The 15524-nt window shown below is 44.7% G+C and overlaps 1 protein-coding gene across 1 annotated transcript in view; it reads left to right on the top strand.

Annotated features, from left to right (window-relative positions):
• Positions 1-14469, top strand: part of LOC142294969 (N-acetyllactosaminide beta-1,3-N-acetylglucosaminyltransferase 2-like) — a 42060-nt gene extending 27591 nt beyond the window's left edge. Inside the window, exon 2 of the mRNA XM_075338044.1 lies at positions 12697-14469. Coding sequence (XP_075194159.1) covers positions 12706-13899 — 1194 coding nt within the window. The 5' untranslated portion in view covers positions 12697-12705 and the 3' untranslated portion in view covers positions 13900-14469. The remainder of the gene's footprint in view (positions 1-12696) is intronic.
• Positions 14470-15524: the final 1055 nt, after the last annotated feature.

Genomic DNA, 15524 nt, shown 5'->3' on the forward strand with positions numbered 1-15524 from the left:
CAGAATGTAGCCGGCTGCACGGATGTGACGAGGCAGCATTGGACGGGTACGTCACTGGACGGGGAGCAGCGGTCTGCAATAGCGCCTCTCACAGGCACTATTGACAACACAAGGTATTTGAGAGAAACATTGTTTCTCAATATAATATCGATCTAGACAATAAAAAATATGGGTAAACCACCCCTTTAAGTAAGCAAATTTTATACATGCAGAAGCAGGACAGTGTGCATGCACTGTGACTGCAGACTTTTGTCCTAAACCTGACCAACGCATTTAATATACCCAAGATATAAATAGAAATCTGGCATAGAATCAGAACCACTTCACTTTATGGTTCCCTTTTGTGGTTGAATTACAAAAGTACTGATGAGAGATTGATTCTCCTCCCATAATATATGAAATGCCTGTAGGAAAAATTGTAGTTGATGGAGGGGGAGGGAGAAAGGGTTAACAAAACTGTTTACAATTGTGTATGTATATATTATATTTTTATTTATTTATTTTTTTAGCTGTCAATATATTTTGTGTCCGTGCATTTTAGTGGTCAACTACGCGTAGAATTTTGGGAGGACAGATAAGTGATGTACATATCAGGTTTGGAGGTACCTTTTGGGAAAAGGCCCACACCAAACATAAACCTAGCCCTCCACTCAACGATGGGCCCAAAAAAGTCGTCTTTGCCTTTTTTGTAATTTCCTTCGTAAATCATTTTGACTTGCCCCGTCTGTTACGGGGGAACTGGCAGATTAGGACCAGGGGGTATATATCCCAATCGCCAGTCGGGGCCCACCGTGCTCCAGATGGTAATGGAGCTGCTAGTACCCTGTAGGTTAGGCGGAGACTATAGAGCTGGATGGCTCTAAGATAACCCAGGGAACCGGTTGTGTGTAGTGACACGTCAGACCGGACAACAACCCAGTTAGCGTGTCAGTAGAATTGGCGCAACCCCGACCACGTGTGCAGGGAACACGTCAGACCGGATACTGACCAGGTAGCGTTGAACGAGAAGACCGCTGTGACCACACCCTGTCGGCCACGTGTGTCAGACACGACAGGCCGAGCGGTCCTTCGATTAGCGTTTCTGGTTACTACTCGAATGGCCACATGTGTAGAGAAAACATCAGGCCAAGGGATCACACCAGTATCGTTGACTGGGAAGCCAAGGAGGACAACAGGTTCACACACCCAATCCTGGAACACCCTGTTAACTCTACAGGGGTCCTGGGGTATGCTGTCCGTGCGTGTGGGAGGCACAACCGGACAGTTGGCGCAACAGGTGCGTTGTCCGTGTGTGTAGAGGGCACTCTCGGACAGGTGACGCAGCAGGTGCAGTCCGGATAACGCCACTGAACTGCTATAGCACAACTGGAACGGCAGCAAGGAAGCACGGTACCTGACCCTGATGTGCCAAGCCACGAATCTTGGCGTGACAGGCACCGTTCGCCTCGCCCTACCTACCGCTTCCAACAAAGCTTATGCCACCATGAACTCTAAATGAATATGAGTGAAGACTGCGCACCTCCATGTTGTCTCCAGCCCCTTTTACAACCTAGATCCGCCCCAAACCCAGAGTGGAACCACCAAGGTCCAATAGCGGAGTGCCATATCATCAGCGACGTCACCAGCGGCCTATCCGGAACAGCCACGTCATTGATGACCTCATGGCAGCCACGCCCCAAACACTTCACCAGTCATCGTCTGACGACCAATGGTGAGTTGCCAGATCATAGGGGTGGGCCTCTGCGAGCCAGTCGAGTGGCCACATCATCAGGACACCTGACACCCTCTGCCCTATCAGGGCCTGCCACCTCACGGACATGCTCAGTAGGCACATCCCAGAACTTAGACACAGCCTGAAGTCCAAGTACCTGTGCAAAGAGGCTTTTAGGATTAATTGTGGGAGCATGCTCAGTAGCCTGAACTGAGGACATTGTGTCATTTCTGAGACATCAGGCTGAGCATGCTCACTAGGCAAAACACCGGGCTTAGACTCTGGCTGGGGTAAATCTGCGTGCGCATGCACACTAGCCGCCTCTCCACACTTAGACGTGGTGGAAGGAGCAGCCAACTGGATGACCCGAGGCACGGCCAAGAACGGCAGCCGGCACCTGGGCGCAACAGGAACCGCAGCAGGCTGCTTGCGGCTATGGCGGCGCCGGTTCGTAACACCATCCATCTAGGTCATGATTATCTGGGTCTGTAAAGAGAACAATAAAGCTGTCATTCTAATACTCTAAAGGTACCGCCACACGACGCTCCAGCGATCTGACCTGGCAGGGATCGCTGGAGCGTCGCTGGTGAGCTGTCAAACATGCAGATCTCCACAGCGATCAGAGATCAGCCACCAGCGACCCGTGTAACGACGCTGTGCTTGGTAACCATAGTACACATCGGGTTACTAAGCAAAGCGCTTTGCTTATAGTTACCTGATGTGTACCTTGGCTACGTGCGCAGGGAGCCGGCTTCTAGAAGCTGCGGACGCTGGTAACCAAGGTAAATATCGGGTAACCAAGCAAAGCTCTTTGCTTGATTACCCGATGTGTACCTTGGTTACCAGCGTTCGCAGAATCCGGCTCCCTGCACATTCAGATTGTTGCTCTCTCACTGTCAAACACAGCGATGTGTGCTTCACAGCAGGAGAGCAGCGACCAAAAAAATGGTCCAGGACATTCAGCAACGATCGGCGACCTCACAGCAGGGGCCAGGTCGTTGCTGAATGTCGCACACAGCCACATTGCTAGCAAGATCGCTGTTGCGTCACAAAAACCGTGACTCAGCAGCGATGACGCTAGCGATGTCGCTTAGTGAGACGTGGCCTTAACTAATGTTGTAGTGTGATTACCTTGCAGCAGGTTGTAAACTGACTAAACAAGTTTATTAGATATGTCAGGAGTTGTCCATAATGGAAAGACCTAAGAAATAAGAACATTGTGATTTATGGCAACCAAGCAAATTGTATAATTAACTGTGTAAACTAAAATGATACATCGCCTATATATCTTCGGTGCTGTTTGTTTTCACATTACTTCTGCAGAACTGAAAGATTTATTAATCGAGCATTATAAAATCTCGATTTCTGTGTGGCGAGCATGTTTCATCATGTATCTTGTAATTACTTCTTTTGTGCATGTTCTTTCTGTACCACACCCATTGTGTGACTTAGGGAAAATTTATATATATATATTTATAATAATTTATTTGTGTGCATTTTTTTTTTTTCTTTGCACTCAAACTGGCATGGGTTGAGCAGGGCACCAAAAATTGTCACAGATCCATTAGACCAATGATAGTGTTTGAATACAACAATATTACCGTAACTTCCAGTTTTGATGACCGTATGCATGTTTGGGACTAATCCATATCCAAGACCTGACATATAAAGCTGGGTTGCCCAAAGTACATTGGGCTTCTTAGCTTAATGTAGTACTCTGTAATACAACACTACTGTGTTATTAGATATGAAGATGTCCTTTTGAAGGTTTCTGATGATTAGATTTTGGTGCACAGGGGCTGGACTTTACACTGGGTTGTCTCCTCCCTGTCTGTGATTCCCTGCTGCTGAGATCTGAGGATCAAAAAGGTCCATGGAGTCTCTGTTAGGAGAGTCGACACAGAAACCAGCCAGATATCCCTCCGGGAAGGGCCCAGCCAAGGGGTGACTCTTTTTAGGAGACCACCATAACCACCATATTAAGTGGCCCTCTTAGTCAATAACCAACTTTTTGACAAGTTTAAAGATATGACAAGGGAAATATCAAGGCCAGGTATCCATCCACAGACAGCTGTTTCGGGGGTATTGCCCCTCATCAGTGTGGAGTAGGATTCTGGCTGGGTGCAATGCCTAGTAGACCAACAAAACAATCACTGATCTCGAGGAGACCAGCCAGACAAAACACTGCCGGGAGCCAGCGAGGGCGCTCAAGACAGTGAAATCCTAGGTACATTGCCCCCTGGGAAATATGCAAATCAAAAAGGTCCGTGGAGCCTCTATTAGGAGTCTCAACACAGAAACCAGCCAGATATCCCTCCGGGAAGGGCCCAGCCCAGATTGTTTTGTTGGTCTACTAGGCATTGCTCCCACCCAGCCAGAATCCTACTCCACACTGATGAGGGGCAATACCCCGAAACAGCTGTCTGTGGATAGATACCTGGCCTTGGTATTTCCCTTGTCATATCTTTAAACTTGTCAAAAAGTTGGATATTGACTAAGAGGGCCACTTAATATGGTGGTTATGGTGGTCTCTTAAAAAGAGTCACCCCTTGGCTGGGCCCTTCCCGGAGGGATATCTGGCTGGTTTCTGTGTTGAGACTCCTAACAGAGACTCCACAGACCTTTTTGATTTGCATATTTCCCAGGGGGCAATGTACCTAGGATTTCACGGTCTTGAGCGCCCTCTCTGGCTGCCGGCAGTGTTTTTTTTGTTTTTTTGTTTTTTTTTTTCTCTGGCTGGTCTCCTCGAGATCAGTGATTGTTTTGTTTTGGAGATCTCAGAGGAGGCAGATGGGGGGATGGAGATTTACAGACAGGAAAGACACGACCCAGTTTACAGTCCGGCCCCTTTGCACCGAAATCTACTTGGCAAAAATTTTTGTTCTTTTAATCACCATTTAAAGAGGGATTATTTTTTTTTTTTTTTTTTTTTTTTTACCAATGGAATAAATTTAATGATTACAGTAGCATTACAGCCATGTCTTGTATATTACAGAATTGCGTTGACTGTTTCTTTCAGTTTATAGGGTTGTAGCCCAAGAGGGGTAGGTTTGATAAATTGGTTTAAAGTCCCATCAAAGAAAGGTACGCCTTGTTGTAGCTGGTGGGCTCTTATAAAGTGAAGCTAATTCACGCATAAGTTTACCCTACATAGCATTATTGTCGACATTTCAGATCTATATTTGCCATACTAGTCATGACTAGGAGTGATTGACAATATAAACTAGAAGAGTCATCATCGTAAGGCTATGTGCGCACTTTCCGTCGTCCTACATGCAGTTGTAAATGCACGTTTTAGCCTTAATTGATTTAGCCAAAGTTGCCTTTTTCAGAACTTTAGTGCTGAAAACGCATGCGTATTTACAGCGTTTTAGATGCGTTTTCAGCGCTTTTTACATGCTTTTTCCCTTGCGTTTTGACAGTTGCGTTTTAAACATCAAGACACTGCTAAATAAAGTTTAAAAAGTCAAACAGAATGAAAAAGTAGAAAAAAAAGGGACAAATCTAGATTAATGTGAAAATTAATGGAAAAATATATTTAATAAAATGATAGCGGTAATGTACATTTTTACGGTAAAATAGCAATAAATGCATAATATTCTTAAATTTAATTGTCGGATTATGTGTGTGTGTAAAGGGACATATCAAATCGTTATTTTGAAGTTGAATAAGCATGCGTTTTGGTAGTCCAAAACGCATGTTTTCTGCAATGAAAAAGCAGGTAAAACGCAGGAATTTTGATACTTCTTGCTTTTTGCTACTTCTCATTGACTTCAATGTTAACAAAACGCACCACAAATGGCAAAAACAATTGACAGAGTCCTTTTCTGAACGCATGGTTTTTGACCAAACTTATGCAAATTTTGAGATGCGTTTGGAAACGCAAAGTGCAGACAAGAAATCATGAATTCTCATTGTCTTTAATGGAAAACCAAAACGCATGCATTTGGGCACAAAAACGCTGCAGTTCAAAACTGATGCTAAACGCACCTGAAACGCAGGTGAAAACGGAAAGTGCGCACATAGCCTAAGGGATGCGGTGTGTTCTGTATAATTTTTTTTTTTTTTTTCCTCTTTTTTTTTTCCCCCCAATAATAAAGAAGCCTAAAGTTAGTGAAGCTGGACTTGGATGTATTTCGCATACAGTATCAAGAGCCAAGTGCAGGAATCTTCGCACTTACATGCCTTGGCTTCTATCAATGGGTTTGTCTATAGTTGTTTGAGGAGTGATCTGCCATGTTGAATGTACTTGGGCACACAAATTAACAAGCTCCCTTTGTAATTTCCAATCAACAATGTAGATATACTTGTTGATGTGACATTGGAGACAAGATCTTAGCCGTTGCAGGCCATGGTAGCACATTTAGTCCATGCAGGATGTTCACAGTAACACGCAACCTGGTGGTGTCATATTGAAAAAATGGCTCCTCCTGAGATAATCTCGTTCTTTCATGAAGCCTCCTCATGGTCTTGCCCATGTGGCTTCCAGTCCAATCTCTTGATATCATGGCATCCAAGGCCAAAGCCAGACTTATTTCTGAAAAGATAGACTTTTATTCAGCCTCTATTGCCATCTTGCTCTGGGTTTTGATGGCGGTGACGTGAGGTCAATGGAGCACCTGTGGTGGCACATTTTGGCTCGTATGTGACATCTAGTTTTACTTGCAGTACAGAATAGATCACTGTGTCATTCTTCTAAATCTGACAAGACCAAATGGGAATGGCCTTCAAGAGGGAATGTCACCCCAGGTTTATGGTGTGGGTGGCATAATAGAGTATATACTGTACAGTACAATGTAACACAGAGCACTATGCACCTGGAAGGGAAACTACAGAAGTACGACCTCCTGTAGTTTCCCTTCAAGGTCAAAGATCTGTGCGGTTGCATTGCTTTCTTCAAGGAACTGGTGAGAAAACCATTTCTCGACAGTCTTCCGAGCTTTTTTCAGCCCATAATTTGTGTACCAAGTGCAGGGAGGCAGAACATTCCTTAACCATTTTATAACTTTATTGATGGCAGCCAAGAAGTGGAAGTGCATGGATCTCCGCATGGGGAGTCCATAGTGTATGAACTGTAAATAGTTTCCATTTATTCATCAGTTGTATTCGATTAACATGTCTATAGGACTTGTGACTTCCATAATTGCACAACTTTTCCTTTTTCATGGTACTCCTTTTTAGCCTCTTATATTGTGCCTAGAGTTTTCTGATTTTATTTCATTTTTTTTTTTTTATTACCCCCCCCCACCCCACCAAAAACACATGAAAAAATATTAAAGTAATGACTAATTTGTAGTCAATTCTCTGTGAATGCTGTGGCGTTGAAGAGAAAAAAATCCCTATCCCAACAGTACATTTGTGACGCCCTGGACCCCAGGGGTCACAGGTAATAACATCTAACACACACACACACACACACACACACACACACACACACACACACACACACACACACACACACACACACACACACACACACACACACACACACACATCCCCTGTGAGGTCACACACATGTCACCCGAAAGGGAGACCTGATGCCTCCCTCAGGGCGAGTAGAGCACACCAAGTGGGCGGAGTCAGGCGGAAAGACATGCCCACTGAGGAGACTACTGTCCTGGGGCAGGAAGTTCAAACAGTTGAGTTTTAGAGTTGACAGAGGTAGAGGAGTAGCTGTCAGGGGCCCGGGTAGGAGCCTGGGCCCCTTAGAGAACGTCAGGCAGGCAAACGGTGGTGGCCGTCTGCAGGAGTACCGGTACAGCAACCGGCGGAACCGTACGGACCGGGCCTGGGTTGGAGCCCGCCGGTCCTGAACCTTGGAGTCAACAGTGTTCCGGAGCACCAACAGGAGGGTACTCAGACCCCGTCCTAGCTTAGAAGCCACTGAGTATAGGCAAATTGACTGACTGCTGGCCGGACCTCACGGGTGCATCCACACCCAAAGTCCCGAAAGAAGGCAAAAGCCCACCGAGACTGGGTGAGCGCCACCGCCAAGGGCCAAACACCCGACGGGCCAGCGCCTGCGGGCAACCGAGGGCTCCTCCGGCAGCTCAACGCCTGGGAGCGGGCTACCACTGCTTAGGCAGGGGGGCCGAAACACAAACATCTAGAGGTGCACGGGAAAAGGGGCCACCATCAACCCCACAGGGGACATCAGCAGCCGGCCGTGGGGACAGACCACTACCAAACTTTGGTTTACCAGTGACTCTTGAGTGTGAATCAATCGTGAGTACACCAGCGCCATCCGGGCACGACGCTACACCGCGGCACGGCGCCCTGCACCCCGACGACAACATCATCCCTTACAGTCCAGTCCCCCACCGGGGCCCCGGGACACACCGCCCCTACCCACGGAGGGGCTAACATCTCAGCTGCGGCCGCAACACCGATCCCGGATGAGCCCGTCATCACTTCAGCAGCAGCGGTGGTGCATCCCCCATCATCACGACCCGTGGGTGGCGTCATGACCCGTTACACAACCACCAACCCCCCCCCACCGCCTCCCCTTAACAAGAGCGACATGGCCCCCGGTCCGGAGGCGTTCGTGCCACCGAGAACCCGAACCCGGACCTCGAGTGGCTCGGCCCGAGCAAGTGGAGGAAGCAGCCAGACCCCTCTCAGGGTGGTACACATTCCTTTAGTTTAATGCTGGAAACTGTATGTGTTCAATGTCTGCAGACCTGACAGCGATCATCCCCTGGGCTGTGTTTGAGTATTTGCATACCACCTGATTTGGAAGGAGCCAAGGGCAACTGTGATATTTTAATTTTTACCTAAAGTTATTTTAAGCCTCATTTTCCTTTCTATTATTTTGCATTGCGTGATTTAATGGAAAGTTGGCACAATATCATATGCATTTGGTACATTTAAGTTGATGCAGCAATTATTTCAAGAGGTGGATTGACCCCTTAGTGACCAGGGAGCCAAAGTTTTAGGATTGTGTGATGTTGTTTTTTTTTTGTTTTTTTTTTTGTTTTTTTCCTCCCAGGCACAATGAAAGCTTATCTATGGAAATGGAGCTTTTTATTTTTTTATTTATTTTTTTTTTTTCTTTCATACAAATTCAATGTTGTAGGGAAGCTTTTATTTTGCCTAGACATGACTCTTAACAGTCATCGACAATTGATTGCTAAAGGCCTATAAGATTAGCTTAATTTACGATATTGTGGAGCATGTAATATACTCCGATTAGATGGACGTAACATTGCCACATTACATCTTCATATCCCCAACCAGACCATAGGTCTAATGACTAATGATGTGCGAGCACTACTGTGTTCCATATTGGTTAATAGCAGTTGGATGCCCAGACGTGCCCATCTCGAGTACCAGAGTATAATGGAAGTTAATGGGGAACTTTTAGTATTTTTCTAGGAAATGTGTAAAATGCTCAAGTTCCCCATTGACTTGCATTATACTCTGGTACTCGAGTCAAGCCCATCTGAGCATCCAACTGCTTATGATGAGCGCCAAGCACCCACGCATGGTAGTGCTCGCTCATCACTAGTTCCGAGTACTGTGCACCCAAGCATGGTAGTGCTCGCTCATCACTAGTTCCGAGTACTGAGCACCCAAGCATGGTAGTGCTCGCTCATCGCTAGTTCCGAGTACTGAGCACCCAAGCATGGTAGTGCTCCCTCATCGCTAGTTCCGAGTACTGAGCACCCAAGCATGGTAGTGCTCCCTCATCGCTAGTTCCGAGTACTGAGCACCCAAGCATGGTAGTGCTCCCTCATCGCTAGTTCCGAGTACTGAGCACCCGAGCATGGTAGTGCTCCCTCATCGCTAGTTCCGAGTACTGAGCACCCGAGCATGGTAGTGCTCCCTCATCGCTAGTTCCGAGTACTGAGCACCCGAGCATGGTAGTGCTCCCTCATCGCTAGTTCCGAGTACTGAGCACCCGAGCATGGTAGTGCTCGCTCATCGCTAGTTCCGAGTACTGAGCACCCGAGCATGGTAGTGCTCGCTCATCGCTAGTTACGAGTACTGAGCACCCGAGCATGGTAGTGCTCGCTCATCACTAGTTACGAGTACTACCATGCTCATTGATGACTGTGTGTGTGTGTGTGTGTGTGTGTGTGTGTGTGTTATTAGTCTGGTTCTTGTCTAACATATAGATGTGGATTGTTAGGATTGAGGCAAGCGCCATAAAACATAGGCCCACAGCCTTTGTTGGTGTTACCGATAGCAACAAGTCAGATTGTAGTGTTTTTAGGTTTTTGGTTTTTTTTTTTCAGGGCAGGTTTCAAAATGAAAGCTGTAATGTGATTGTTTTTTCTGTGAGACCGGTTGTGAGCTTGAACTGTTGTGGCTGAAGGTGACTTTCAGGACGACTGAACACCGTGAAGATTTTTTTTTTTTTTTTTCTCCCTGCAGTCTGGTGGATTAGTACCAAACAACCAGTGTACTGATGTAATAAATTCCTTGAATGTTTGATGCTTCTTGGCCTGGTTCTCTCCCCTCACTCTTGTGAGCTGATTAAGGTCATTTGGTATAAGTGTGTTTTCAATGTTTTACCTTTTACTGACTTAGGTTAATTTTATTGTAAAGTAAATGACTTGAATTATTTTTTTAACCCCCTCAATGCCCCAAAAAAAATCTGGGTAGAAAAGAAGACAATCCTATTCTTTTCCGAATGCCAGGATCTGACTCGTGACATTACAGGCCCAAATCACTAGGAGTGTGGTGACGACACTGCCTGACGGGTGCAGTGTTGTCATGGAGACCATGTGGAGTTAATTCACCAAATACATAATTGATAGCCTCACATATGCACTCATAAACCACCACGAAGGCCAGATAGGGGGTAGATATTGTTAAAAGAGGATGTCCAGCTCTTCAGACAAAGAATCATAGATATTGTTGCATTTGGTGGCTTAAATTGTAGGCCTCCATGACAACACTCCATGTTGAAACTTGTGGGCCCCAATGCAAAATTTCCAATAAATTATCACAGGTGTTTAATAGTGCTGGTCTGCTCATATGGGCCCCCCTCCCCCAAAGCTCTGGGACCCAGGTGCGGCTGAACTCCCTATAGTGACATTGCATATGACAAAATCGACAAGGGAGTACGCTGAGATCTGAATCTCCCAACCATTTAGCTGTAGTCTTTATTCGTGAGTTTGTCTCAATAAGAGAACCCATTTCTTTTTGCCCTTTTTAGAGATATGGAAATCTGCATGTGTACTGCTTTAATAAGACCCCCCTAGCATTTAATGACGAAATTCACAACTAGATGACACAACCCACCATTTTATTAAAAAGGAAAACTTACTTCAGCGATTCCCCCTTCTGCGATTTACAGGGTTATTCCCATCTCTAAGACCCTATCCTAATATGTACTTGTAGCATCAGCCGCCATCACCTCTAATTAGAAATGTAGTATAGTTCTTAACATTCACTGTCACTTCATGTGCTGGACATTATAGGACTTTAGGTATCCATGGTTACAACCACGACTATAATTACAGTTGGGGTGCGCTCACACAAACTGCATGATTTGCACGAGTCTCGCATCGCATCATCCGGCACGGCCGCACACCTAGAAATGCATAAAGCCAACCTGCTTCTGTCAGAAGAGAAGCCGGATGATGAGAACTCGTACGAGTTATACGGCTCATGTGAGTGCACCCTTAGTTAGATATCCATGCTTATGACCACGAGCAACAAAGGTCTTGCAATGCTCTGCACATGAGGTAAGCAACATAGTGAATCAGGAGAGCTATATTACATTTCTAATTGTAGGTATTTGCTGTGATTTATTATTTATATGTTGGGATAGGATATTGGAGATGGGAATACCCCTTTTTAATGCTTCTTGATCACTTGTCAGACATCCCCACACACGAACACTGCATCCAATCACTGGCTTTGTTGTTAGGATTGCTGCAGTCGGTCACGATGTCCATGTGTTGGGAGCCCACCACTGCATCAGGAAGCAGACAGAAGCTGGGGACTGGTGCTGAAGCGGGAGTCGTGGGATATTGGAGAAGCAAATGTTGGTTCATGTTACATGGACTCCAAAGTTTTTTATTATTGCCCCCCCCCTCCACATACCAATCAGTCAAAACACCGCTCTTGAGTGCTCCATAGTAAAGGTATCGTCACACTTAGTGATGCTGCAGGGATCACTGGAGCATCCCTACATGGTCGCTGGCGAGCTGTCAAACAGGCAGATCTCCACAGCGATCAGAGATCAGCCACCAGCGACCTGTGTAACGACGCTGTGTTTGGAGCCGGCTTCTAGAAGCTGCAGACGCTGGTAACCAAGGTAAATATCGGGTAACCAAGCAAAGCCTTTGCTTGGTTACCTGATGTGTACCTTGGTTACCTGCGTCTGCAGAAACCGGCTCCCTGCACATTCAGATCGTTGCTCTCTTGCTGTCACACACAGCGATGTGTGCTTCACAGCGGGAGAGCAACGACCAAAAAATGGTCCAGGACTTTCAGCAACAATCGGCGACCTCACAGCAGGGGGCCAGGTCGTTGCTGGATATCACACACAGCGACATCGCTAGCAAGATCGCTGTTGAGACGTGGCCTTAAGAGCATTATACAGGCTCAAGAGTGTCTCTATGGGTGCATTCATTACACTGCGTGGGATGGTGTGTGGACCCCTAGACTTACTATTGATCCCATATAATCAGCTAATCAGGGGGTCCAGGTGACTATAGAGCGATTGGTGGGGGTTTGGGATCCAGAGCCACAGCAATCTAACATTTTGCAGCTTCTGTAACACTGGAAACATTTTAACAAATTTCATCTTTTAAAGGATAAGTATCTGAGCCTTTAAAGCATTTTTTTTTTTTTTTTTTTTTTTTTTTTAATAAATAATTCTACATTTTGAGTAAATGGGCAGTTAATTTAACATTAGGGTAAGATGTGGGAAACCTATTTCTAGTGAACTAAAGTTTATTAATGGAAATAATTAGTCTTATACTATGTAATGCACGTTATATTTATTTTATTTTTATATTTTTTTACAGGTATGAGAAATGAGTGTTGGAAGGAGAAGATTAAAGCTGGTGGGGATCCTAATGATGATAAATTTCTTCATTTATGTCATTGTCGAAGTTTCAAAGAGCGACAGCCAAGACAAAAATGCGAAAGGACAGGTTCTATTACCCACTGGCAAATTTTGGAAGAAACGCGCACCAAGTGGAGGCTATTGGAATAGAGAGCAACAAAAGCTCGACAGATTGTACAATCCAATTCTAAATTTGCTCAATAACGTTACCGTGGAGGAGATGGTGGCTTTCAACGCAAGTCTCCTAAATTCATGCGATATGGATACAAATATTCAGGGCGACATCAAAGACTTTCTGAACTTGCCAGACAGATTTAAAGACTTCCTTTATTATTTAAGATGTAAGAACTATTCTCTGGTGTTGGATCAACCAGATAAGTGTAAAGATAAGCCATTCTTGCTGCTGGCCATTAAATCCCTTACTCCACAGTTTGATAGACGACAAGCCATACGGGAGTCTTGGGGCAAAGAAATTAAAGTTAATAACATGACTGTTGTCAGGGTGTTTCTTCTTGGAGATACTCCTCAGGAGGATAATCATCCTGATCTTTCTGGCTTAATAAAATATGAAAGCGAGAAGTATAATGACATCCTTCTTTGGAATTACAAGGACACTTTCTTTAATTTAACTCTTAAAGAAGTGCTCTTTCTCAAGTGGGTAAGCCATTCCTGTACAGATGTTCAGTTCATCTTTAAAGGAGACGATGACGTTTTTGTGAATACACATCAGATCCTGGATTACTTGAAGACGTTGTCCGCAGTGAAAGCCAAAGATTTATTTGTTGGGGATGTGATCAAGGATGCTGGACCTCATAGGGACAAAAAGCTAAAGTACTACATTCCTGAGAGTCTGTATGAAGGTTCCTACCCTCCCTATGCTGGGGGCGGAGGCTTCCTTTATTCCGGCAATCTTGCTTTAAGACTCTACAATGCAACATCTAGAGTTCTCCTTTATCCTATCGATGATGTGTATACTGGAATGTGCCTCGAGAAGCTTGGGCTTGCTCCAGAGAAACACAAAGGTTTCAAGACTTTTGACATAGAGGAGAAACAAAAAAATAACATGTGTTCGTATTCCAATTTAATTTTGGTCCATCCTAGGAAACCCCAAGAAATGATTAAGATTTGGTCTAAGTTGCAAGACTCCAGTTTGAACTGTTAAAATGGGAGTGCATAGTGTACACTTCATGGAAGGATTTCTGTTTTGCACTGCTTTTATCGTGCGGGCCTGTGCGATGAGTACATGTCCACGTCACACTGAATGTTTCCAAAGACTTCACTAAACCAGAAGGCTGTAAATTTATGTATTTTATTTTTTGTTTTCATGTGTTATACAGTTTTTGTTCTTGTGGCTGGTCTTTAAATTAGGTCTTGAAAAACAATTGTTAAAGCAGATTCATTTTTTTTTTTTTTCTTAAACTTTAAACCACGCACATTTATTAAATTAAATACATATCACCTATTTCTTTTTACTGGGATTGCGTTGTCATCAGAGCCATGCTGGGGGCTGATGGTTGGGTGGGATCGGCCTACCTGATGAGTATGGATGTCTTCTATATAGTTAAGCTGTTACTTATGTTTCTGTTAAGTGTCCCTCACATCCATACATATAACTCTTGGTCTTGTTAAAATGTTTGGTAACCCTCACTGTGTCAAAGCTGACTGTTCATAAATCTGTTAGTTCTGTTTGACATATGCTACTTTAAAAAAAATATATATTTTTTTTCTTCTCCTTGCTACAATGCACCAGTTTTTTGTTTGTTTTTTTTTTAGGTGGGGTACTTCAAACAAATCTGTCTTTTTCAGAAAAAGATAATTTGAGGTCGATGAAGCTGAGATCTATGCTGCTGTTTTTCAAAATCTTTAAAAGTGGTGACTTTGCGATCGTTGTGGAGGAAACGTTGTGGACGTTGGCAAAGCTTTTTTTCCTCTGGAAACCGCTATTCAAATTCACCACCATTATATCCAATTTTTAATTTATTTTTGATGTCTAGAGGAATGCACCCAGTGTACGAGCCATTAATCACTGGGATCCATTAGAATCTGTTACCCAACAGCTCTATCACAACTCAAATGCCTCGAGTATTAAGAGGAGCCTTAAAGGGAACGTGTCAGATGCAATATGCACACAGCACCACGAGCAGTTCTGGGTACATATTTCTAATCCCTGCCTAACCGTCCCTGTATCTAGTAGCATACATAAAGAGATCTTTACAAAAAGTATTTGTAAAGATCTTTTATTATATGCTAACAAGGCCAGGGTCTAGTCGCAAGGGCATTATTTCCCTTGGCTAGTCCTCCCCCTTTAGCATGCACAGCGTCGGAGGCATGGTCGCTGTTACCTCTGCTGCCACCCCTGGTTTTCGGCTCTGCACAAGATCAGAATATCCCTGGACTTCAAGTCATGCATACTTCACCAATTTGAAGCTGGGACACATACACCCGTCTTCGTAGTACGCGTGACTGGAAGTTCGGGAATTCTGAGCATGCACACTGAGCCGAAAACCAGAGGTGGCAGCAGAGATGTTGACCATGCCTCTAATGCGTATTCATTAGCATGTTGGCACGCCCACAGGGGTGTGCTTACATGCTAAGGGGGCTGATCAGCCAAGGGAACTAACGCCCTTGCGACTAGTAGCTGGCCTCATTATCATATGCTAAAAGATCTTTAGAAATACTTTGTTCTAAAGATCTCTTTGTATGCTACTAGATGTAGGGATTAGCAATATGTACCCAAGATTGCTTGTGGTTCTGGATGCATATTGTACCTGACAGGTTCCCTTTAAT

The sequence above is a fragment of the Anomaloglossus baeobatrachus genome, chromosome 3, assembly GCF_048569485.1.
Source record: "Anomaloglossus baeobatrachus isolate aAnoBae1 chromosome 3, aAnoBae1.hap1, whole genome shotgun sequence".
NCBI classification, from domain to species: Eukaryota; Metazoa; Chordata; class Amphibia; order Anura; family Aromobatidae; genus Anomaloglossus; species Anomaloglossus baeobatrachus.